The following is a 26,916-nucleotide window of genomic DNA, read 5'->3' as shown; positions in this document are numbered from 1 at the left end:
CTCCCAGCATTACGTTGACAGAAGGCCCCTTCTGTTGACAAAACTCTCTAATGTAGATACAGCCACAGTCTCTGATGTGCACCTGAGGAAAGTGTTCCCTCCATGACCATGCAGGTCTGGTGAAGATAATACAATATATGGCCACTACTCACACCCATGCAGATCTCCTGAACTGCATAGAGCTCCACCTTGTAGGTTCATGCAGAAGGGTATATCTAGGCTTGGGAGCGATCCAGGGCAGGTCTACACTTAAAATGATGCAGCTGTGCCACTTTATTGAAGATGCTACTATGCTGAGACAGAAGCATCTGCTATGACAGCCACTTGCTATGTTGATGGGAGAGGGCTTAAATAGATATAATTGTGTCACTCAGGGGCATGAATTTTTCACACCCTTCAGCCAAATAGTTACGCTGCTTTAAATGTACAGTGTAGACCTTGACTGCATCTCTCTTCCTTTATGCATGTGCCATCCCCTTTTCGGGCTGTATTTACTCATCTATCATCTCTGACAGAAGAGGAGGAGACTCCATTGCAGAGACATACACAGCATTTCTTGCCTTGTCAGAACAACTTGGGAAAAAACTCTTCTAGGGAATTCTCCTCCCTGCAAGCAGGGTCCCTCAGGGGCTTCTTCCCTGGGAGGGGGCAATCCTCTACACATGTGATGTTTATCTTGCTCCTTTCAGAATGTATTTGGTGAGTTCATCTGTAATTAGAAATCTATTTTATAGGCGGGCATAATCAATCTGCTGTGTGACACAAAGTGCAATTCTTTTAAGTAAGCCCTTCATGCTTTTATAAAAAGCAGACACTTTTAAATGGCTTACAGCAATGGCTTGAATTGTGGCCAAGTAGATAAGAGCGAGTTCATCAAGGCCCTGAGACAATGTCAGTCCAACCACCTGCACAGAACACAAGAAGAAAATGTTCAGATTGAGCAGAGGTAAATTTCAGCATTTTCTGTGAAACACAAGGCATGCCTTCTTGTTGCTACATGTTTAAATGAAAACTCTAATCATGTCTTTGTGAGCTGCACACACACTGTTATGTTAATTCTCTTATTCGTGATCTGGATAGGAACCACAGAAACTGAAATTGCCTTTGCAAAGAAACAGTGAACAAAATAACACACAAATCCCTTATAAAATTGTATGTTTTTGCCAGCACAGTTTTCCTATGAGGTGCTCATCTTCTGTGGGAGTACATTTAGTCCAGCCCTATGAAATGAAACTCTGTTTAAAAAAAAAAATTCCCACATGCTCTTCCACTGAAAGACAATTAATAATTAAGGACTAGATTATGATTTCATTTACTCTGGCATAAATCCAAATTCCTTCTACCGAAGTCAGTATAATTACTCTGGACTTATATCAGAACCAGTGAAAGCCTAACTTTGCTCCTCACCGTGCTAAAAAACATGAACTATAATAGCTAGTTTTTGCATAAAAGACTCAAGGGGGAGAGGGGAATAATGACCCACCTGCAGACAATATTTCTTGTAGAAATTAGTACACTTTTACTAAGGATCAAAATGTTTACAAGTCACTCCCACAGCAGAAGATAATCAGATGTACCTAAGGGCAGAACTTAGCCTTGTTTCACTCAGTTTACTGGTGTTTTTACAGCTCACAGTTATGTTCTTGAGACTAAGGTAGGGCGTCTGAAAAACGAAGTAAGCATTAGTGCCAATTAAAATAATTGCATATCACTTGTTCCTAGCACTGGTATGGAGTTGGAAAATTATTTTTTTTTAATATATTTTCGCTGGAAGCAAAAATGTGACAAAGTTTTTCACAGCTTTTGAAGGGTAACCAAACAAGTAAATCCTTTTTATGATAAGAACATATTTCAGTACGTTGCTGCATTCTCAAAATGGATGAATCAAAGAGGAATTGCTGTCATTAATCAGTATCCGCAAGTGTCATCCTTTTCAGTTCTATAGCTGAAGAAAAAACATTAGGAAAAAAAACCACTCAAATATTTCATCACCACCACTTTTTCCTAGTGATGAGATTTTTCATTGATAGGACCAGATTAGACTTTGAGGGGTGTGTAATTATCAGAGATGAGCCCGACACAACTCTCCCAGATCCTCACATCCCTGAGTTTCAGGTAATTTCAGAGATCCTAACTGTTGTGTCCCACCTCTAATTATTCATTTTGCTGTGCAAGAATTTACACATCTAACCATTTGTCACCTGAATGCCTCCTCTCCCCACCTGCCCCGCAATATACACTATGAACCTTCCCATATTTAGTAGCAGTAATTACATGTGAAGCTCTCAAATGTTTTAAGTGTCAGCTTCAACAGTGCTGATAACTGAAATTATCTATTGAGTTTATTCACCAGCTCTTGGGAATTAGATTCAGCTCAGTTTTAGAAAATGCATAAAAATTCAAGAGACACTGTATTTAATTTATTTATGGACACTTGCATGCCCATTGCTAACAATTACACAGGAGTTTTCCAGCTTCTGTCAAAAATGACCAATAGCAATTGAAAAAGTGTAATGAACTCACAGTATGACTGAAAATTGCAAAATCATTCCTTGCAATATTTTTATGTAGTTCTTAGTCTCTGACTACCCCCTACCAGTTTTGGATTGAGACTCACCAATTCCCTATGGAGAATGAAAAATTAAGTGGACTGGTGGGTATAAAAAAAGTAATGAGTGGCGCTATTCAATTCGCTAAAATATGACTGCCAGAGAAGATGCTGGATGGAAGACATAATTCTTTGTATTTTCAGCAAATGAATGAGGCAATAGTGGTATTAGAAGAACCTGGATTGGTGATATGCTGCAAAAACCCTTGCTGATTTCAACAACTTCAACAATATCAGCAAGAAATCCAAATCCTGTGGGACAGTCGGAATGACTAGTGAGGAGCAAGTTTAAAATAAAAATGCTCCTTCTATTTTTTTTTTTAAATTTACCCCTTTGTTCTGTATTGACCTTTTTGCAAAGACAGGCTGTTTCTTACCATGCCCTTCAGTGTCAGATCTGCTAAAGGAGATCGGTTACCATGGAAATCTGGCCAAACGTGTAAATCAACAGTGAGGAAACCCACAGGCAAAGATTTCTTAATCAGATCCAGGTGACTGTTCAAGTATGTATATATATTTTGAGCACTAGAAGAAAAACAAGTTGGGGAAAAAAAAGAGGAGGGAGGTTATTCAGTGAACATAAAACATTTGCAAGTCTAATGTCAAACGCAAGAAAACCATCAAAAGGGGCCCAAAAGCCAAACTTAAAAGAGAATCATTTCCTTGCCAGGCATATGGCACTGGAGAATTGGGGGCAGGCATAATTAAACTTCACTGTCAGACAGAAGGTCTGAGTTCCCACACTGGACAGGGAGGTGGGCAGACAGTGAAAGCTGAGTGACCTTCAGAAGTAGTAGCAGCCACACTACTTGCGCATTACCTCCTGCTGGACAGTCCAGAAGCTGCAGCTGACTGGCATTATGGCAGTGTGCCAACAAGACAAAGAGGAGGGAAAGCAACTGCACACTGAAAACTGAGAGAAAGGAAAACTGAGAGGGAGTGAAGAAATAAAATGATTCCCAAAGAGGAATGAAAATACAATCCCTTTACAAATGTTAGTAATTTCTGTTGTTAATTAAGAGTTCCTTATATTAAAGTTTCTATTTTTGAGACAAATATTCAAGCACGCAGTTTAATTAAAACAAAACAATTAGGATAGAGTGGGGACAATTAGATGTTGCTATGCAGGGGAGGACCAGATTAAGGTTCCTAAATTTAGTCTTCTCTGGGTTTTTATAATATACACGTCTCCACTTTATTCAAGTGCCTTTTTCCTGGGCCAAAAGTGGTTGCAGGATTAATGATGAACTCTTCAATGTTCTGGCTTGCAATGGTGCTAGTAACATTCCAGTTAAAATATGTTGCAATGATGGTTAGAATACTTCTTAAGAAACCGCTTATACCATCATAAACAGATTCATAATTTTATTTTTGGTCTTGATGCCTAAGGAATCAGAGTAGGCCATTTAATTCCAAGCATCTTGGTCAGTAATAGCATCTAGCCCTAATTACAATTGATCAGTCATTGTCTAATTTACTGTGGGTCCAAAACAGTGATATTCATTTAGCCTCTGCATGTATATTCAATTGTGCACTAATGAGATCCCTAAGGGAACCTGCCATACGCTTTACCACTTTGACATCTGACCTCCTAGCAGCTGTATACTTATATTTGGCATTCAACCATTCAGTGGCATGTTGTTTCAATTATACCTTTCCACGTGTGTGCTATCAGAGAATATCATTCAAAATGAAGTACACTTGGAAGACATTAAAATAACTAATTCACATCATTATTCACATTCTTTAAAATGTACTTTCTATGCTTTACTAGAACTGAATTAGGATAATTTTGAAAGTTACAATGATTCTTTTTTCATATAGTAGCCTTATTTTCTGCATCCCTAAAGATTATATTATAAACAGGACCTGCTAATAACCAGTCACTGCATTTCCAGTAGAAGCCTTGCTTTTATGGGGTGAGAATGAAAAAGGAAGAGGGCAACTTCATTATATATGAGGCCTCTCCTACTTCCGAGCTTCCATCTGGGCCTCTTGCTACATGGAATCCCTGTGGGAGAAGTTATTCCAGAGCACAAACCCTGTAGAGCAGAGTTTGACATTTAACGGTGACTTCTCAGGCAAGCAGACAGCCCTAGCATTATATGTCTAGATCCTCCTCTTCCCATATATCTATGCCTTACAACTCTATGTCCGGGTAGACTGAACGACAGAGCTCTCTCATAAGCCAACCAGTTCTGTTTGTCAACTAAGTGCATTGAACAGTGTCATCAGGCCCAACTGAGCAATTAGAGGCCCCAGGACAGAACAATCACTGGGCCCTCACTTCCCTCCCTCAATCAGATCCACAGGCTCCCCAACTCCACAGACACAGCCCAGAGACACGCCCCCCCAGCACCCCTCTCCAGCAGAGAACTCCCTGGTCAGCCACAGACCCGTCACTCACCTGTCCAGAGGAGTCTCTGCCACTACCCACCCGCCAGTAGGACCCCAGTCCTGTCTCCCATTTGCCCTGAGAAGCTCCATACCAGCTGCAGCCGTGCCCCTCTTCTCTTACCCATACCCAGCCCAGCAGTATTTGATATTTAGCTGCCCTGAAACGAGCATAGGCCATACAAAAAGCATCTCTGAAGAAACACTTTTCTCCAGAGCAGGCTGAGTGTGGGGATGTGAAGACAGGCACAGCTGCAGCTGGCCGAGGGCTCCTTTGGCCAGGGGAAGGGGAGTCTGGGCTTCTCCAGGTAGGGGTAGGGAGAGGTTCGTGGTTCCCACCAAGGGAAGAGAATGTGGGAGAGAGGAGTGTAGCCAGCAGCTTCACCTACCATCCATCACTAATGGCCATCCAGGCAATCTAAAAAGGCCCAGAAGAATTCCTGGCTGCTGCTATCATGGCACTGGATGGGGCCATTGGGCCCTTTTAAATCACCCGAGCCCCTACAAAATTGCCTCTTTGCCCCCCTTCATGTTGGCAGTACTGTGTGCTACTAATTTTCTGAGTCAGTACTTTCCTAGTTCAGAAAAAGAGGCCCATTAACTTCAGCAGTAGTTGGATCGGGCACGGTGTTCCATAACCTAGGGCTTTGCAAAGTCATAAGTTATGGCTGTCATCTAGCCAGCTGTTCTTTGACCATTTTAAAATTGAACAGGAGTAACACAAAAAAAATGATACCTTATGTTTGTTCTGTGGACAAGATTTCCTAAATCAACGGGAATTAGGCACTTAGACACCTACCAGGATTTTCAGAAGTGCCTTTATGCATTTTGGTCCCTAAAGATATTTGAAAATCTGGCTTTAAGATCCACAGACAGAAAGAACTGCCAAATATTATCATCACACATTATTTAAAATATACTAAGCACACAGGGTCTTGTTTATCAAGGTCTCATCACAGAGAGATCCAAACAATATAAGCTACCTGGATCTTACTATGTCCACTGTGGAAAAATGACAGGGTGATCCAATCCAGTCAGGCTTAGAACTGTGATTCTAGGAAGGTGAGGTATTTCAACTCTGATGCTTACTCCACAAAGTCATCTCCCCTCTTGAGTCTACACTCTAGCCTGTCTATATGGTGCTTTATTATTTCACTAGTACCTATAGGATAATGTCAGAGAAAACAGATCTGATTCTTCATGGCCTTGCACCCTGTCTAGTCATTAACACTTCTGCAAAGTGGGTTTAAAATTCCACCAAATGTGACCTGAAAATCCTGATGCGTTGGTATTTGATACCCACTTTACACACTGTTTGGACCAGTATACATGATGAAGAATCTGGCCCTGTATATCAAAATAGGCCCTCCCCCAAACTAAAACCCTTAAGAGAGATCTATAGGCAACTCACTCACAATCCCATCCCCATCAACAACTCCCAAAACCAAAACAAGACCCTATATTAATATTAAAAATCTGCCTTGACTTGAGAAAAGAGAAAATTCAGACCAAAACTCTGCACTAAATAAGCCCCTTCTGTTTGGCTATTTCAGCTGATATAGTTCTCTGTGATGATGCTTCAAAACAGCGAATGAAGTTTTAGGCTACATGTTCTGTAATAGCTAGGTACAAGGTGATGTCTTAAGAATGGAATTTCAACCTGAACTGCAGAGTTCCTGGCTTCTGTCAGTTTAAGTTAGTCCTTTAATGCTACCTTTTTTTGGAGGAATGAGGACAAAGGTGAATTTATAAGTGGCTTGTTTACTAAATTTATAGCTACAAAAATATATCATTAGACTGGCAGTGTCTGGAAAGCATTATAGAAATACCATTGCTATATTAACTATATAAAATATTATGACCCTCTTTATCAACACTTGCCTACACAGTTTTACTAAGTGCTTGAGCCTCAAATAAGAGTTAAAGATGCTAGGCTGTATTATGGAGTTCAGTAATATTGCCTTACATTCTGTATACAAAGCAATAAAGCTCCCCCTGCTTCAGAACACAAGAATTTTGCACTGTGCCAACTGTGTGTTCTCATTCAGTGCAGTATTAGAATTTGTCTAGAAAAGCAGATGCTTCAAGCACACATGCTAGACACATGCAAATCATAACTAGTACTTGGGAGACCCACCTCTTGGTTTTAACTATCTTTTGTACTCTGGATTTGCAGTCTTCTCTACACCAATGTACCAGTCTTTTTTTCATAGACTAGCAGTTCTCTCACACAGCAGATCTCTCTCAATCATGCAACATAAGCTAAACCTCATTCCTGGAGCCTGACAATGCGGCCTCTGACGTACAAGGCACGACTAGCTCTAAGAACCCAGGTCCTCAAAATGGAGCACGTAGTGTGCTACCAAGAGACATATTAGACTGGACGCAAAGACAACTTTGATGCGCAAAACAAAAGGCCAGCCATTTCTGTACATATTTGAACTGAAGGGTGAATATTTAGGTCTTTAAAGCATTGATCCCTGAATTCTCATTATCAAACCCATTCCAAATACTTTGATTCAGCTCAGGCTCAGGGTACGGAGTTCACAGCCAGCTTGGCTGAGCCCCATGTTCTGAAATAGAAATGTTGTTGTACAGGGATGAAGATACAATCTAGTGTCAAAATAATCTTTGTAAGGCTGACTTTTAGATAAAGGAATAAGAGTGGTGACCTGGCTGTGGCTTTTGCTTGCAAATCAGGGAAGGCAACGTGGCCTCGGACTACATGATCGATCTGAAAAAGAAGAAAAACCACCAGTTTAGAAAAAATTAAATTTAAAGATTAATTCTTGGTAAAATATATTGAACCTTCATCGTTCTACGATGACGAAAGAAAATCCAGACAACTCATGAAGTATTAAAACTTGGTCTTAGTGAAGCTAATGGCAAAACTCCCACTGATTTCAGTGGGATCAAAAAGTTTAACAGTGACATACCAAAAATGAACAGAATTGTAAGTTTATATCTTCTCAAATAATTGATTCCCCGTTAACCTGAAGTAGCTAACACATTGCTAACAGCTAGCGTGGACATTCCACAAACTTTTATTCAAGGACACTAAAATGTGTTCTTTGTCATGGCAATCAATTAACTCAAGGTTAAAAAAAGACTATGTACAGTCAATGTGTGAAATGGACCCTCTCTGGAAAGGTGTCTAACATTATACACAAAAAAAAGCTTTGTGTAGGACTGTGTGGAATTTCAAAATGGTAATTTAGCAGCTTTTGTGGTTCACTCAGAGGCATTCATAAAGGTAATGAGGCAAAGCCATGGGTACCCAGAGCACTGAATATAGAGGCAAATAACTTGGCAATGCTTACTGGCAGCAAGTCAGGTCATGTGTTTAATCTTCATTAGTATTCATTACTTTGGGTGCTTGGGTGTTAACAGTATAATAAAATTTATTTTAACTATGCACACACATCTGTATACAGGAAAAGAAGTAAACACATCTTGATTCCCCCTGGAGTTTGTGTAGTAGATGAAAGAAAGTCATTTATAAAAACGTAAATGGTGTTAGAAACAAAGCTGTGGGCTGCCCTGAGGTTTGTTGACTGAAAGGGAGCAAGCCAATTCAGGGCTGACTGATCAGTATGAACTATTCAAGTCTGTCTAGAAAATATTTGATTGGAATAGCCTATATATTTCATAGTAAATGTCTAAATAAAATGTGGTTATGTGCCTGTACATGTATGTGTCTGGACAATGATAATAAGGTTTGCATAGTAAAACACTCAAATCAAGAAATGGCAAAGTTAAGGCTGGTTGTGTATAATTACCTCTGCCTCTGTGTGGATGTGCAAAATTACGTGATTACATCTTATTTCTTGGTTAATGCAACAGAATACATTATAGCCACATCTACACAAGCAACTTTTCCCAGCAAAATTAGGAGCTGAGAAAACTTGCAACAGATAACTATGTATCTGCATATCTAATCTTTCCCCTTGCACTCAGTGGAGAGATTCAGATGACAATATAGGATAAGACATAAACATGTTTCTACCCACAATATATTGTATTAATTTTATTTAGTGATGTCCATCAGTAAGCACAGTTCTGAAACATAATGTATGTGAGTAGGGTATAGTCTGGGAGAACAGTAATGCCAGCTCAATTTTTCTTGCGTGTAGGGAGGTGACAGGTGACTAAACTGCACACTGGCAAGAAGGGGTTTAAAGAGCTGGTGTGGGCGAGGTTACCCTGACCTTCATATCATGGGTCCAGTAAGAGCCGAAAAACAGATAGGCCCTGTCAATTGCTGAACAGCTTTGGGAGAGAACAGACCATGGCTCCAAAGCTCACTCCTACAAGCCTGCAGAAGAGTTTCCTTTAGAAAGGCCATTTACTGATCCCTCAAGCTGTGCCTTTGAGAAGGCAATGGCTTTAGTGTGCCAGCCTGGTAGAACAGGTTCAGCAAGGAGGTTATAGTACCAATCACCTCATTTCAAGGTTTGGGTATCTGGTACTATATTATAAGGATCAGGCAGTGGGAGTCAGAAGCCCATTCCGCTCAAGGGCTACGTCTACACGAGCCCCAAACTTTGAAATGGCCACGCAAATGGCCATTTCGAAGTTTACTAATGAAGCGCTGAAATGCATATTAAGCGCTTCATCAGCATGCGGGCGGCAGCGGCACTTCGAAATTGACACGCCTCACCGCCGCACGTCTCGTCCAGACGGGGCTCCTTTTTGAAAGGACGCCGCCTGCTTCGAAGTCCCCTTATTCCCATCAGCTCATGGGAATAAGGGGACTTTGAAGTAGGCGGGGTCCTTTCGAAAAGGAGCCCCGTCTGGATGAGACGCGCGGCGGCGAGCCGTGTCAATTTCGAAGTGCCGCTGCCGCCCGCATGCTAATGAAGCGCTCAATATGCATTTCAGCACTTCATTAGTAAACTTCGAAATGGCCATTTGCGTGGCCTTTTCGAAGTTTGGGGCTCGTGTAGACACAGCCAAGTATACTTAGACTGTTTGGCCTCCATTTTGTACCACAAAGACCCCTGCCTAAGTTGAGGATTCCCTAAGGAATTTTTAGTGTTCAGACCTCAGAAGGGACCTGTGAGCAGCCCTGGAACTGTCACAAGGGATTAGGCCTGTGCCTGGAACCTGAGATGGTATTAAGAGGGGACTATTCCTTGATATCTCACTTCCCTACTCCCATAACCTAGGGACAAACACAACAGCATCTGCCTACTCTTCTCAAAATTAACAGAGTTTAGTAACCACGCCCAAGCGGCCAAGTGCTTAGTGCCATTTGTAGCACATTTGCTACTTTGATCTCACTATGATGTTTGAGACCAGCCTCTCAGCTGGTGTAAACTGAAATAGCACTGCTGACTTCAGTGCTGTTATGCTGATTGACACCAACCGAGGCAACAGCCCTGTATTTTCATCAGAAGGCTTTGCAGACTCACCAGTTTCCCTGTTGCACTTTGGCCTCCCTCATTCAACCAGAATCCAGGCACCATGGCTGAATAGTAGGGCCCCCAAACGCCAGGTACAAAAATGGGAGCATTACTTATCTGGAAAGACAACAGTGGATATACTTATTCTAGCTGCCCTCTGTTTGACACAGTATTTCAAGGGTTAACGTTTGACAGCAATTAGGACCTGATTCTGTAGACACTCATGTTAATGTCTCTTGCTCCAGTGAGTGGTCCCATCAAAGGCAACAGAATGACTTGTGTGTATGAGTAAGGATTTTCAGGATCAAGTCCTTAGTGAGTATTAACTAGGAACATGCTTGTATCTCCAGCAAAATACATTATTAGTTTCAATAAACTTTTTAACGGGATGAGGCTCCCATTGCCAGATGATGATTAGACACCAATCACTGATTAAATCCACTCTAAATTTAATTTTCACAGCTGGAATTCAACATGGAACTTCATGGTCCATAGGGTATGACCCACCACTACAACACGGATTGTACACACAAGTCCCAGTCCTGCTCCCAGTAAATGCAATGCGGAGTTCCCTGGGCCAAAACTTAAGTCGCAAGAGAAGACTTTGTGAAAGCTTAGGGAATGCCCTCTAGACAAAGCTTACTGGCGTATGCACACCACACGTTTAGTGTGTGCGTATACACACACACACACACACACACACACACACACACCAGCAGAAAAGTTTCTGCATAAATAATAGTCTGTTCAAGCCGCCTTAAATTATAGACGATTCTCAAGAGTCACATAAAATCAAGTTAGAAAACAAAGAAGAGAAATTGGTTCCCCAAGTATTTCTCAGCAACTCCAAACACTGATTTCTCAGGGGAATAACACAACTGTGTGTGAGAGAATCTCACTCAGATAGACCCATACTATTGGACTTGATGTTTTGAAATAATTTTGCTGAAGATCTTTCATGCTGACTGATGTTTTGGCACAACCGACTGCAGCTAGATCTCATAAAAAGGGAGCAAGTATGGCTGCTCTGCCACTGCATTCAACAAGCCACGCAGGACACCAAGCAGCTGGATCCCTCAAAAAGGTCACAAAGGGTTGTTTTTATATACTGTAATGGCTTTAAATTGCAGAAAGGCTGGTTTAGGCTGGACATGAGGAAAAACTGCCAGTGTAAGTAAGCCCTGGAATTCTGACCCACAGTCCCCTGATCCAATCCAAGACACTACAGTCTCTCTGAAGAGGGGATGGACCATGCAGAACAGACAAGCCCTTGTCTCGCTGCACCAAACTTTGCAGTAGTACATTTATCTGCCTTGAAAGGATGGAGGGCTGAGCTGAACCTGCAGTTCTAGAAATGATCCTTAGCCTAACCAGAGGCTCAGACTTCTGATCTTACCCTCCTACATATAATGGATAACAGATTGGTTGATCAGGTTAAGTATGCCAAGGCGAATGGCTCTCTGAAAATGAGAAAATAAGAGATTTACAGGACAACTGGAACACTGGTTTTACTGCACTGTTATTTCCCAAGTTTCCTAAATTACTGAGTATTCCCAATCTGTTTCCTACTCTGCCAGCAGTGACAAGAAGAAGCAGATTGTTTAAAAGACTGAACTGCCTTTAGAGCTGGTATTGGTGGGAAGCAGTGGATTCTGAGTCTCAGCAGCCAGGCTTCACATTTGGAAACTACCCACGGGAATTTGCCAGGACAGGATGTTTCCAGGCTGGCTCATATCTAGTTGCACTGAGACTTTCCTATCGTCTTACTTCCGAAATACCATCTGTGTGCATTCCAGCAACCTTTCAATGCATGTATGGCACAAATGAGTGCATTGGTAAATAAAGCCAATGGGACTTGACTCTTATATCTTCTGCAGGGTGAAGCTTTCCCCTTCCTCTCCCTCTTAATTACATTTGGACAAGGGAAGTTGTGTGATCATGCTGCAGATTATCTGCCCTGTTCTCTCTCCCTCCAGCTTCCCCCTCCTCAAACAACTTCGTGTACTTTCTTAGCTTTGGCAGGCTAGGCAGCTATGGAGTGGAACTCCAGTTAGTGCTCTCAGTGGAAAGGGAGAGCTGTCACTCATCAGAACAGATGTAGAAAGTCTTTGAAGAGCAGTGGGATGAATCATCTTCCACACCTGCATGTACAATGTAAACAAAATAGCTTGGTGTTTCCCTGCCATGCACAAGATTTGGGGGATGTTTGAAGCCTCCAACCCACCCTGCAGCTGTCGTCTATATTTTCATAATGAAAAGCCTAAACTCTGTCTCGACTTACATCACATGTAACTCCACTGAAGTAAACGGGCCTTCACCAGGGGGCGGGGGGAAGGGTGCAAAATTTGCTGCAGCTCTACCCTACTTTATGATTGTTTTGGATTTAAATAGACAATTTTTTCCTGCATTAGCCCCCTACTCTTTCCATATTAACTTTCAGACCAATACTAATGACATATTACTTGTCTATCTGAAGTCTGGAGAAATATTTAGACTCTGCAGGGCAAAAACTGCCATGTTAGATTTATAAATAGGTGACTTTTATTTCTAATGTGAATAAGACATGTCACCCTTCTGACCTTAGGTATGCACACACAGATCCAGATTTTCTGCCTCACATCTTACCTAAGCTGCTACTCAATATGATGAGATTTAGCCTTCAGATAACCGGTTTTGTCTTTAAAGCACCTTACAAAACATTAATTGATTAACTACTTACCACCTAAGTCACTCCCTTGGGCCAGTTTTTATCTCCTTGATGAGGTAGATTAATATAATTACCCTCATTTTGCAAAGAGTGAGACTGATAAACGTGGAGGATAAATGACTTACCCTCAGTTACAAAGAGAATCATTGTCAGAGCCATTATTAAAACCCATGTGTTTCATGGCTCCAAGGCCTCTGCATGATATTTACTCTCAGAGATATTGGGATGAGAGGTGTGAAACAAATTTGGACTTCTTCACGTGGTGATCTCTCCTATGAGCATGTACAGCCCTAGTCTGTACTCACTTATGTGAACTAAATATAATCAGAAATAATACTGCCCTCTGTGTGTGACAGTTAATAACAGTAATTCTCTGAGGCTTTTGGAGATCAATTTCTGCCCTCTCTAAGTCTTCCTAAAAATCTTATGCCCCCCACCCCCATGTACCAAAAATCCTTGGGAAGACTGAAGATTTCCCACAGATTTTGATCTGGACAAACTGGAAAAATGGTCTGATGTAAACAGGACGCTATTCAATAAAGCACAAATGCAAAGTACTCCATTGAGGAAGGAACGAGCAGTTGCACACTTAATAAAGGAAATGACTGCCGAGGAAGGAGCACTGCAGAAAGGGATGTGGGGGGTTCCCGTGAATCACAAGCTAGCTACGAGTCAACAGCACAGCACTGTTACAAAAAAAAAACAAAAAAAAAAAAAACCTTCATTCTCAGTGGGTTTTAAGTATGATAAAGGAAGTAATTCTCCTGCTCTACTCTGCACTGATTAGACCTCATCTGAAGTATTGTGTCAGCTTCTAGGTGCCACATTTCAAGAAAGATGTGGACCAGAAAACATGACCATGAGTGGCAGCTGAAAAAATTGGGTTTGTTTAGTCTGGAGAAGAGAAGACTGAGAGGAGAAGTTATGTAAGTTTTCAAGCACATAAAAGGTTGATACAAGAAGCAAGGAGAAACACTTTTCTCCTTAGCCTCTGAGGATAGGAAAAATAGCAATGGGTTTATATTGCTACAAAGGCAGTTTAGGTTGGACATTAGGAAAATCTTACTGTTTGGGTGGTTAAACAATTGATAATAAATTGCTTAGGAAGGTTGTGGAATCTCTGTCATTAAGGATTAGACAAAGACCTATCAGGGATGGTCTAAGTATTACTCAGTCCTTTCATGAGGGCCCATGACCAATCCTGCAGTTCTAGGAGTCTACATTTCTGCTCTTCCAGGGAAAGAGAAGTTCTGCATTTTCTAGCAGGGAGGATAAAATGAAAAAGAGTTCTAGCTGAGAGAGTTTAACCTCAGTGTGTTCTCTATACAAGATTATACTAATATGTGAAATATGTAAACATTACAGAGCAATCAGAAACAAATGAAATGATGAATTCAGTTTAACAGTATTCAGCTGCGGTACAACTGCCAGAAGGCACTTTTTGTTATGAATAGATCATTTGGATGAGATTCAGATCGGATTTCAACCCTGGCGGGTGCTAGGAAAACCAATGTCAAACTATCTGGGATCAGAAAGCATCAGGAGCACATATGGCAATGCACAAGAATGTAAAAAAGCTATGAAATATACAATGTTATATAGAACTATGTTATGGTACCAAAGGACCAGTTTAAATCCCACTGGCATGAGATTTGTAAAGTTTTTAGCATAGCTTAAAAAAATCCCCAAACTCAATTGCAAAAGTCTATGTGGATGAAACAAATTACATAACAATTATATTTAAAAGCTAACTTGAAACATATAGGTAAGTGAATCAATAAAGTCATTTTCGTTCATCCAAATTAAGATCATGTAAGCTTTCAATCCTGCCATTTGACACCAATAATGAATGGAGCAGAACAGAGACATCTGCAGCACAGAATCATCTTCACTTCTATCCCGTCTATGAAATGAAATCACAAAGTAAGCAATATAGAGTTAGTATAGCTGGTATTGTTTTGCCAGAACAGCCATAAATGACTAGGCATGCACAGATGTTTCCTCCTCAGTTTTATGCAATTAGAGACAAGATTTAAAACAAAACAAAACAAAACAAAAAAAACCCAGAAAACCAAACCAAACCAAACAAAAAACACCAAACAGGCTATGATGGCGAGAGCAATTTTATGGAAGTGTGAATTCCAGGAGAACTTTCCTTCTTAGTTGACTCCATGAGTTGATGGTGTAGCCTTACAAGAATTTCTTCAGTGACTCTAAGTTGGCTACCACCTGAAAAGTAAATCTCTGTATTAATAGGGCACATACATGTGTATCTTTTTCTATTTTCGCCATTCCATCCATTCAAGGCTTTTGTGACAAGCCGGCAGTTACAGTATCAGGGTTGGAATTTCCTCTCACTCACAAGATTTTTACAGGGGTCTAATGTCTTTGATTTTAGAGGAACTACTCTTGATTTACATTGGCATACATGACAGCAGAACTGAGCCCTCAATATACTGTCAGAACATTTGGCCCCCTGTATGCTTGTTAATGAGGAGCTAGGTCAGAAAGCCTGTTGACATTTTTTTCCCCATCTATCAGCTTTTACAGATGGTTGTTTAGAACAATAACGGCTGCTGTTAGGGTAAGGTAGATAAGTAACAAGATCCGAGATATTCAGGGAGAGTGGACAGAAAGAATGAACAATGCTGTATCACTCACCAACCAATAAATGCAGCCTACACCTCTGGTCTTTGATCTTTGACAAGTCAACTACTTGCATTAACTAGTGTTGTCCTTTAAGTTCCAACTCTTTGCCTTACTACATATTGAGAATATGAATATTCATGCAACCTAAGGCTTTAATGTTGATGGGTATGAGTAAGCATTTTATTATTTTGGGGCTCCTAACAGAGGTGTCCTGTGCAGCCAAGTGAACACACCTCTATGACAAAAAATTAATGAGGATCAAGCAAAATAAATAAATAAAAGGGGGGCAGGACTCTGAGTCCTTCATCTTCAGGTCTCTGGTTTCAACCCAGCTCATGTTTTTAGCTATTGACTATTATGAGGATTTGGTGACTTTTCAATAGCCTATGTTAATTTGAGAGGACTCATTCTAGCTCACAGATGGCCATGCTGCAATTGCCAAAGAGAGGCCAAGAACTAAATGGGCATAAAAACTGACCTATTTTTCAATCCTAGAGGCAATTCTCCAAGGCAAATTAAAACAAGCTTAACTAACCTTGTAAAAATATACTTAAATACACCAATAACTTCTACAATAAAATGGAATGGATTTCAAGTTGCAGCCTGATGCAAAATATTTAAAAAAAAAAAACAATGAACAGCTGGTAGCTCAGAAGTACACTCAAAAGAAAGGGAAAATGTTCACGCCAAAGTTGGTTACAGGTGTGTATATTTTCAACACCACAAAACCTGTAATTCAGACAGTGCTGATGTTTTAGTTTGATTATGTTCTCCATAAAGCATAGAATCTATAGCAGTAGTTGATTTGTTACTTCGCTGTACAGTGTCTGTGGTGTCAAATCACATAGCTAGCCATAGCAACTAAGTTACACTGAAATGATACTAGAGCAATGCCTGCAAACATTTGTGCTTGTGAGCAACCACGAATAAGTATCCCCATTCAGGTCACTGAAGTCAATGGGAATTTGCTTGAATAAGGAAAGAGTAAAAATAGACTAAGGGTCTCAGGATTTGGCCTAAAGATATTTGTATGACAACAGGAATTATGACCATTCATCTGATGCTGTTATTCCACAAATCCTTCATGACAATAAAGCTTGTTGCTATGGCAGTTACAAGAATTGGGGATAGACCGACGTAATGCTGGATCGGAAGTAAGTTTGGAATCTGAAAATGCCCCACATCTGGCTCTGGGATTTAGAGTTCTAATTCAGACTCTCATCTAATTATAATACCACAGAAAGAGAACTGTCAGGCAGAAGTAGACAACCTCTTAAAGATTTCTGCATGTAAATATCCTGAATGCCACCACTTACAGCAACAGAAACAAAAGATAAATGACATTTATGGAGAACTATTTCTCATTTTCTAAGTTTTCCATGAAGCATTAACTGCTCTTCTGGCAATAAACCTAAACAGGATGTATGATTAATGCATCATAAGGTAACAATGTTCTTGACTGTCTCATCTCTGCACACGTTTCAGATGGGTTATAATGGAACAGTACAATATGTGTATAGTCTGACCTTCTTACCTAACAAGAGTTAGAGGGAAAGTTTCTCAAAATGTTAACTTCTCCATGATGAAGTGTTCATTAAAACTAAATAAGGAAAGGTATTTTAACACTAATTCCATGACCATAATTAAAATATTATTACACTCAACACAGCACAAGATTTGCCCAATGGAAGATATATCTACCTTCACTTAGACTGTATTTTAAGGGAGATTTGTACAGAAAAACCAGTCTAGGATAATATTTTCAAATTTGGAGGCCAGATCTTCAACCTGAATATACACACAGTGATCTGGTTTTCAGAGGTATCCTTAAGGTATCATTTATATACAGGCTGAGCATTTCAGTAGCTGCCAACTACTTTGGCGCCCAAATATGGATTTAGGTGCCTCACTTTAGGAACCCAACTTTTAAAAAGCTGTTTCTATTGTTTGAGACTCTATAATGAGAAGTGCCACTAATTGTCTGTACAGCTGAAAAAGGCAGACTGTGACGTCCCTCCCACCAGCTCTCCTGAGAGCTTTGCACTTCCCCCACCTGCAGCACAGGCAGTTCCCTGCTCTGCTACCACTGAATAGTGGAACTAAATAGAATTGGTTTAACAGCCGGAGGATCCCTCCCGCCACCCTGCTGACCAATAAAGCAATTGAATTTAGTTCCATTATTTCAGTGGCAGCAAGTGGAGTCAGCAGCAGCAGCAGACCCCAGAGCCACAACGGAGTCCTGAAAGAGACACATGTGGCTCCGTAGCTGCAGGTTGCCAACCCTTGGGTTAGAGCGGGTGGGTGGGGAATGCCTGGCTCTGGGAGGAGAGGGAGGGCATTGAGCCACATATTAGATATAAAGATATAAAAAAATAAATATAGATCGATAGATAAAAATAAATACATAAAATAAATGGGTCTTTGCACTCTATCCAAAGTTATTTTGGCTCTTGTCTCTAACTGGTTGCAGGTTGTGTATGTGCAGCCACCGGGCCAGAAGTTCCTCCAGGGAAGTACAGCTTTAAGTTGCACTTGGGGGAAGACCATCTCACAGAGGCTGTTTGGGGATATAGTACATCATTGTTACCCTTGGTGACCTGACCATGCCCCTCGTAGACCAGCTCTGCCTACTTGTCAGACTACATTGGCTTACTCCTGGAAAGAGATCTGCCACCTGAGACAAAGAGCCCCACATTATACGGGTGACCAACATATCTCAAGGACAAAGCTATCTACCCTTTATTTAAAAACTATGTGCTGTAATTAAAACAAGGCAATGTTATTTAACAGAGAAACACATTTCAATACTTCATCAGATTATTCTATTGTTCTTTGTTATTCTGTAATATTGCCGCAATTTCCAGAGCTGACAAAGCTTGCTCAAGAGAGACTTGTCAGATAGTAAAAATATTACAACCAGATAAGTTTTGCCTGGTCCCATGATGTCTGTTTCCTACACTTCTACTCTGGTCCCTTTTCATTGGTGCATGAATGTTAAATCCATTTTCAGCTTGGGTGTGGGCAGGCATACACCAGGCACACCATGTCATGTAATTATTTTTTTTTATTCCCAAAGGACAAAGGTTAAAAAAAAAGGTTTAATCTGTTAAATTGTTGCTTGAGTTAAAAAAAAACCAGTAAATTCCTAATGGGTTCAGAAGCTTTTTGCTAAGCACTTAAGCACCCGCTGCACTGCATTGATTTATTTTATCGTTTTATTTAATGAAATGTCTGGATACAGATTAACCTTTTTTTTTAATCATATTTACTGTGTCGCCTGCCTTGAAATGGGAACTACGAGTGCTTTGATAAATGGACTGAAAGGTTGTCTGGTTGCACGATAGCTTCTAAGAGTCTAGTAGTGTCCTCAACTGAAATGCTATTTTGTGCAGTTCTAAAGGAATACTGCATAGTGACTCTCAAGAGATAACTCCCAGCCCTGCACTCATTGCAATAGCTCACTGGGGAATACTGGGCCTCAAAAGAACCACACACCAATTTGTACCACCCCATTATTTTTACTCCTTTTCCAATGATAGAAACTAGACATCATTGCAAAAACACTGTTCTTTATGGAGATTGTAACCCTTACATAGACACTAATGTGTCCTGAAGTTAAAGTATAATCTTTAAAATGGCATACTTCATGACTGTGATCACGTTTATGATGAACTCCCAGGAATTTAACTGGACTAATTCCTCTTCATATTTCCAACTAACTAACGAGCCAAATAATCCATGCTTGAAAGTCATATAGGAAATCTGAGTACCAGAAATATTTTCAAAGGAAACATTAACAACTGCTAGTTAAAAGCTTAGTTAAAGTATTTTTAAGAACCCTTACTATAATACTTACTTCAATTCAAATGCAGAACAATGGCAGAGTCTCCGAAGAACTTTGGGGTATGTATTTTTAATACAAAACCTTTCCACTCAGATTGTAACTCCCAGAACCACACCCAGGTTACAGCTACACTGGGGGAAAAATGTATGTTCTTCATTCACATTAAAATAGCAGTAACAACACAATATCGTGATTTTCAGCTTGGAGTCACAGTATGAGTTAAAGCATACAGGACAGCCTAGGGTTGAACTTGAGCTGCTAACCCAAGTTAAAAACCATGATACCCATACCTTTGAGGTTATTTTAACCAAAATTAACTACTGTAGTTTAGCTGAAGTGAGTTCAGACCACACTTTTTCATGTGCAATGTACACACAGTGAAAGATCAGACTACGAGCAGCACTGTACCCCTTCAGATGTCATGGAAGCCTCCCCGTTAGTCTAGGAACAAGGTGAAGGACAGTAGATGGTGAATGGCTGGGCTTGAGTGTGTGCACACACTGGGAAATCTGTGTGGCTGGAGCGAGGAACAAAGAAACCTGCAGAGCTCCATGTTACCTTACCTTTTTCACAGACCCCTCCCCATCAAGGGTTCCAAGGCAGCCTCAAATAGGAACAGTCCTCGCCAGCTTGGTTAGAGTGCAACTGGGTTGCCTGAAAGCTGGGCTATAACACCAGGGGCCAAAGCCAAGATAGAGATGTAACACTTCCAGCAATTTGTCTACATAGTAAGTAGCAGCCTGCAATTACTAGACTCAGAGCCCACGTTGGCAGACATGGCTTGCACTACAACTCTCTCAACACTGTGGCTCAGGCTGGAGCTCAGTATCTGGAGCCTATGGTGCAAAGTGGGCTTCAGTGCCTGAGCTCCGGGCTAAGTTGCAAGATCTATGTCATTATTATTAGTGCCATAGAGTGAGCCCTGTATACTCAAGTCCGTCAACCAAGGCTCTGAGACTTATCGGGTTTACCCCAGGGGTCAGCAACTTTGCCGAGGTGGAGTTCCAAAATTTGACCTTTTGACCTCTATGTATGACCTGAGTGCCAGTGATATGTTTAAAAGTCACTAGTAGTCTTTCTTACAACTGCTTCATTAATAAATAAATCAAGATTTATCGTTTAGGTGGTGGTTGGTAGCATCAGCTGGTCTTTTGCTAATCCACAGCTGGAATGGCTTGGAGCAAGCTCCCGGATGCATGGGGGAGGATGGCTGAGCTCTGGCCTCATGCACCAATGAAAATTGGCACACATGCCGCTCTTGGCATCCATGCCAGGGGTTGCTGACCCCTGGTTTACCCAGTCCCATATCCCTTCTTGAAGGTTATGCCATACAAACTGGCATTCTGCTACCAACTGTCTTCAGAGTTCCTCCAGGTTCAGCCAAACAAATAGGAAAAAAGGGTTCTTTTGAAGACTGGGTTTATTTTCGAAAGAGCTCCGTCTCCACTGCTTTTTTTCTTTTGCAAGACTCTCTTCCGAAAAGAGATTATGCAAGTGAAGCATGAGATATGTAAATCAGTGCCTCATTTGCATTTTCCATTTCCTTCATTTGCTTTCCTCTTTTGAAAAAGGAATGCAAGTGTAGATGTAACCAGAGTGACGACACTCCGGCATGAACTGGAGTTTAGCTGCTGGATAAAGCGCTCTAAAAATAAGAACTCCCCAAAAGCTACAACATTATAATAAACACTTCCCCTATATCAACACTGTGACTTATGTGATCCTTTATAATAAACCAGTAAGGGGCTGAGCACCCATAACTCCTACTGAAGTCAATGAGAACCATACCAAGTAGAGTCTCTCTCAAAAGTGCGGCTGGTTTATCTTCTTCAGCTTGCGTGAATGTTTGTGTGCCTTGTGAGTGCACAGTGGAGTACCATTTATAAGACAGCCCTTTTTACCAGCAGATTAGGCATCAGTGGTTTGAGGTGCTACACCCTATATTTGCAATGGGGAACGTCACTAGTACCAGTAGTATCTCACCAACTGGTAACAGAAAACTTCAGCTGCACCCACTAGTTATTACTGAAAGAGCATTTACAATACAGACAGGATGTGAAGTCTCACGCTGTGTTTTAAACATGCTGTTATCTGAAAAATTAAATGGGCAAAATACCGAGTGCCTTATTCAGTATTTACTTGTTCCTTAATTATGGAGGCAAACTTCCAGGGACTGCATAAACACAGAGGGGACGTCAGGATTTCACCCACAGTTATAAACAATGACCTCAGAGTAAACTGTGATTCTCGGCTGACATGGAAATGAAGACAGCAGCTAATGCATCACTGTACTTTGGTCACACAACTACTGCACATTCTCGCTAATAAATCCGATCCCAACTGGTGCTACTCTCATCCCTACTTGTATTAACAGAGAGAAGAGGAAACTCGGGTAAACAGCTGTGGCTTCCTCAGGCCTGCGCAAGACTGGTTGGAGAATGGAAGTCCTTTGTGGTAACTCCCCAACCCTGTACCAGCTATCAATGGCATTTTCCTGATTTGCTGCTGTTTATAGAAATTCAAAAAATATAATTTGTACCACAACATGGCCAAGAAAATTGTTAATACTCTGCACTTACCATCTGCACCTGTCATGCCAGAATCTCAAGCCACTTCACAGACCATTAATTCAACTTCCCAGCACTCTTGAGATAGGAGCATCGCCAGGGTGCTGAAATAATTTGTGTAGTGGGGGTGCTGAGAGTCATTAAACCAAACTGAAAATACTATGTATAATGAATCCCTCTTCAAGCCAGGGGAAACAGCAGCACCCCAGCATCCCTAATCCCAGCATCTATGATTATTGCTATCCCTATTGATGCTCAATTTGGAAATTATTTATTATTTGTATTAGTGTAGAAAAGGCCGTCTTGAAATCCTTTTCAATTACCTTCCCTTGACAACTCCAGAACCCTAACAGACCCCTCCAAAGCTTCTTATCTTCCCCATTTCTGCTAGGAAAAGAGGAAAAGCAGGGCCTAGCTAAATTAAAGACGACTCACTAATCTTATAGCTGTGCATTCTCCTACTTTTTCCCCCATTTATTTATTGTCATCACTCTCTCCCTCTGTAGTCTACACCTCTATTTTTATTTATCTCCACACCTTTTTCACTTATTCACCTACCCTTGTACTCTGTCTTCTTCCATCTCTCTGACATAGTTCTTTCCATTCTCTTCTTCAGCTACCAAATAGGCCTGGCCTTCAGCATTCTGACTGCCTTCTTCTTAATCTTCTTGGTCCTACTCTTCACTAGGATGCTAAGACTGCACACCCTGATGGTGCAATATGAGCAGTGGTTTCCACTTTCCAGGTGGGTAAGTCCAGGTGCAGAAGAAGGGTAAGTGATTTGAGATGATCATATAGCAAGTAGGTAACATGGTTATAAACAAAACTCACTTCTGTCTAAAAGTTCTATATTGAAGCCACTATATCTTACTACTGAGTTGCAAACACTGTGATTCTAAATCCCACCAACACAAAATCAAAACATTTGTATTTCTTTGAAAATTTAAAAATTTCATTTGTAAACAAGCTATTAGACTGTCTTGACTCAAGAAGCCACCTTACAAAGTATGTTTCGGCTGCACTCTAGCCACTTCATTACGATTTAATTAAGGGTCCCAGGAGTTACTATTAAGGTCATTATAACCTCTCCTTTTCTTTCCACCATGAAGTCTAGACACATGGAAAAAAATGGTTTAATAATCTCTTGCTCTGCCACATGAGCAGAGAAGGCCAGCAAGGGAGAAGGACAAAAATCACACAAAGCTGTTTGTGATCTAAAGGAAATCCTCTACCCAGTTTTATTAGGGCAGGTCATTCTGATAAGAAGCTAGGATTTTCTCTCCACCCTGTGCCTCAAGCTAACAGATTTTTCTAAATCAGGAGAAGAGTAACAAAATTGGATACTTTAAGGTTAGAAGAAATTTCATACCTGTCAATTCTGATAGTCAGTTCTAAAATATGTTAAAAAGGAAACAAAGGAAAATGACGTTAAAAACAACATTTTAAAAAAAAGAAATTAAAATTCTGGCTTGTATATTGTCAAGAAAGGAATTTCATAATGAACGAGTAGATCTTCAATCTATTCAGTTACACTGGGATACTCTCATTGATTATGTGCTTTGGTGAAGCTAGAGAGGAGACATGTTTCAGTACATGTTTGCTTGTGGCGGTTAACCCACAGGGAGGGGAGAAGATTTGGTCTTTCATATTTTGTATGCTCTCAGACAGCAAGATAAGTGCACAACTTGTAAATCTAAAGAGACAAACATTTAAAAAAAACACTCAACTCTTCAGTGCCTCAGTTTCCCACATATAAAGTTAGAATAAATCTCACCTCTCTTACACAGAGGAGCTACGAGCCTTCCTTCCTTCCTACCTACCTATAAAGTTCCTTGAGACCCTTAGAGAGATAATATTGCAGAAGTATATGGCATTTGATTCGGACATCCCAATATACACTTTATGCCACACCTGGGTAGCTGGCTGTCAATCACAGAATAAAAACTACTACGTCCAATGGAATTTTCCAAACAAACCGTTTTCACTGATATCAAAGAGATGACTGCAGTTTAGTCTTAGTCCCGTTTTAGAGTGGATTTTCCAAAGCATATTTCTCCATCCAAGGACAGTTGATAGCAGAGATTTTTGGAAATGTTATTACATAGTATCTACTGACATACAATACGGATATTATACTGCTTTCAACTATATTCTCATGCACAGATGGAGTTCTGGCCAAGTATTGGGGAGTAAAACCTCTCACTCTTTCAACTCAAGACATACCTGAGTTGAATTATGTTAGGCCATCAACAAAGGAACTTTGCTCCTAACACAAACTTTAGCAACTCATTTACTCAGAGAACCTTCCTTTCATCTCTGCCAGGCTGTAGGAAAGGCTGGGAGGCAAGCTGAAGTAAACATTACACAGGCTCCGCACTGCTGCCTCTTAAGTAAACTCTTGGACTTCCTATTTACATTTCAGGATCTTAAGCTTTGCGGTTTTCTAGCTCTGCAAGTAAGTGCTTGGGGTTTGGGAGACAGACTGCTTGTGACCTCCAAGACTCACCAATATCTTGCTAACCTTTATTAATAGAATAAAGGAGGGGGTCTAAAACACAAAACAATCTCTTCTATACATCCTTCTAGTGAAAATATTCTACTTGTCCCCCCTCAAAAAAAAAACAAAAACAGGCAAATTAACACCAACAACAGGGAAGTGAAGAAGGATCTTCTTGCCAAGAGAGAAGGGGAAAATGGCCTCATGCAAGAAAATAGGAGAAATACTTGAGGTGTTGTGCTCTTTTTTAAAAAAGTATGTAGAAATGTAACCCCTGTAAGGCCACGTGCTGAACAGAAATAGTACTGTGGCATCCAAATACGCTCTGTGACCTTTTCCAGCTGCAGTGCCTGAGTCATGGGTACAGAAAGGATGGGCAACCTCTAACAGGGTGGTAAAATAAATATGGTTTTCATTTCATGCAGCCCTCCCTGAATGTAAAATGTCTTCATTAGCTGGGAAGTCATCATTGTGACTGCTGCCAAAACGCAACATATAAAGCAGCAGAACTGAACAGAACGAGGACAGATTAAGGGAGAGGTTCCTGTGCTACTGATTTATGTCCCTCACTCAAAAGACACTGGCTTTATGATTCATATTCAGAGGAGAGGCCTTTTAGCAGAGGAAAAAATATTAAAAAATAGGGAGGTGGGATGCTCATTGGGTGGATGCTCTCAGTTTCATAGCTCCTTTCGAAACTCATCCAAGCTGCTTTGGTTTCAATAGTTTTGCTTTTGTTTTTTAACCATGCTCTCCCCTTTCCTCCCCTTCCCTCCTTATCTGAACACCTCTCCTCTGAGAACAAATTGTTGCCTTTGCTAAATGCTGGGCCCCAGCCAGCTGGCACCCAGACTCACAGCCCAGGCCCTGTCCCCTCTGAGAATGCACCTTTCATCGTGGTGATACAAGTGCAGCAGCGACGGAAGAATGGAAGGTTGAAATCTGGCACACAGTCCATAGATCCACTTGCCAAAAAGGAATTGCCTAGTGCCACCTGGCTAGATTAATTAGAGCTGGCAAGTTGAGTGCAATGCTTTTTGATTCCTGCAAGTGTTCCTCTTGGAGACTGTTTCAAACAGCTGAGGAGTCTCTCTGTAGTAACTATTCAAATGTCTGCTGCTTTAACAACGTGGCATGTTCTGAAGAGGAGACTCTCGTATGAGAGCCAAAATATACTGAATCCACTTGCTGGTCTGGCTCCCACTGAGATTACAGAGATCAGGCTACAAGAACACTTCGAGCCAGCGTGCCTCTGCAGTCTCCACCCCAGGATGTACTGCAAAGGACACGTACTGTGCATGCTCTGGGGCTGGAAATGTGCTTTAGACTATTTGTGTGAACAAAGCTGGCAGCTTGAGTGGATATTGTGGAGCAGAGAAACTCTATTGTGTTTCACAGTCATCATGAAAATCAGATGAATAAATTTAGAATAAGCTAATCACACTGAAGTTCCTTTAACAGAAGGCATAGAATGACCCTGTTTGGTAAAAATAAGGACAGGAAATTACTGCAAAATAGCTCACAGTAAATGATAACACAGCAGTATGGAAGGCTTCAGACTTCTCCTATTTTACTAAGGACATAGCTGCTCAGTGACATCTCAAGAGAAATTGACTTTTATATACCGGATGGGAGACGGTCTCAAAAGAAACAAAAAACAAAACAAAACAAAACAAAATCTTCCAAGAGATAAATTACTGCAAACTATTCAGGACTAAAGTGCCCACATTATCAAAGTTACGTACTGAGTCACCTGACGTGCATACACATACTATCCTTGCAAAATAGGTCCATTCGTGTGTGCACAGGGGAGGTCACTCAGTACCTCACTATCCATTTGTGTATGCGTGACTTACTCACATTTACTCGTCCAAGACAGAGCAATCAAAACTGACACAGAAGTCACAAAAAGAGAGAGAGAACACCTGAGCCAGAGAGAAAACCTCTTGACTGCCATAAATCAGTGGTCTCATCTCCAAAAGAGCCAACAGCAGGGGGACAGGAAGTGACAAACACATCATGGGGTTCAAGTCATGTAAGGTAGGGAAATGAAAGAAAACCTGACTCGAAAGGGACACTGAACTTTGTGTATTGCCGAACCAACCTGCCAGAAAATTCAAACCTCCCCCACCCCACATTCCAATGAATTAGAGGACAGCAAATGCCTCCCAATAAAAATATCTGTTGAAACACTCTTTTGCCGTGAATCCACAAAAGGCATTAAGACAAGGATGAGAAAATATAT

General features: G+C 40.9%; 1 protein-coding gene across 13 annotated transcripts in view; it reads right to left on the bottom strand.

Annotated features, from left to right (window-relative positions):
- FGGY (FGGY carbohydrate kinase domain containing) overlaps positions 1-26,916 on the bottom strand; it is a 478,496-nt gene that overhangs the window by 59,857 nt on the left and 391,723 nt on the right. For 9 of the 13 annotated variants that reach the window (XM_075002919.1, XM_075002923.1, XM_075002917.1 and 6 more), the window contains 4 exons: positions 10,417-10,524; positions 7,675-7,736; positions 2,986-3,133; positions 831-905 (listed from right to left, as the gene is read on the bottom strand). In XM_075002919.1, coding sequence (XP_074859020.1) covers positions 831-905; positions 2,986-3,133; positions 7,675-7,736; positions 10,417-10,524 — 393 coding nt within the window. Of the gene's footprint in view, positions 1-653; positions 710-830; positions 906-1,483; positions 1,664-2,985; positions 3,134-7,674; positions 7,737-10,416; positions 10,525-26,916 lie in introns of those variants that run through there. The other 4 variants (XR_012646581.1, XR_012646580.1, XR_012646582.1 and 1 more) reach the window with 4 other exon arrangements.

The sequence above is a fragment of the Carettochelys insculpta genome, chromosome 9 (assembly GCF_033958435.1).
Source record: "Carettochelys insculpta isolate YL-2023 chromosome 9, ASM3395843v1, whole genome shotgun sequence".
In the NCBI taxonomy this organism is placed as follows: domain Eukaryota; kingdom Metazoa; phylum Chordata; order Testudines; family Carettochelyidae; genus Carettochelys; species Carettochelys insculpta.
This window is presented reverse-complemented; position numbering and strand designations above follow the sequence as displayed.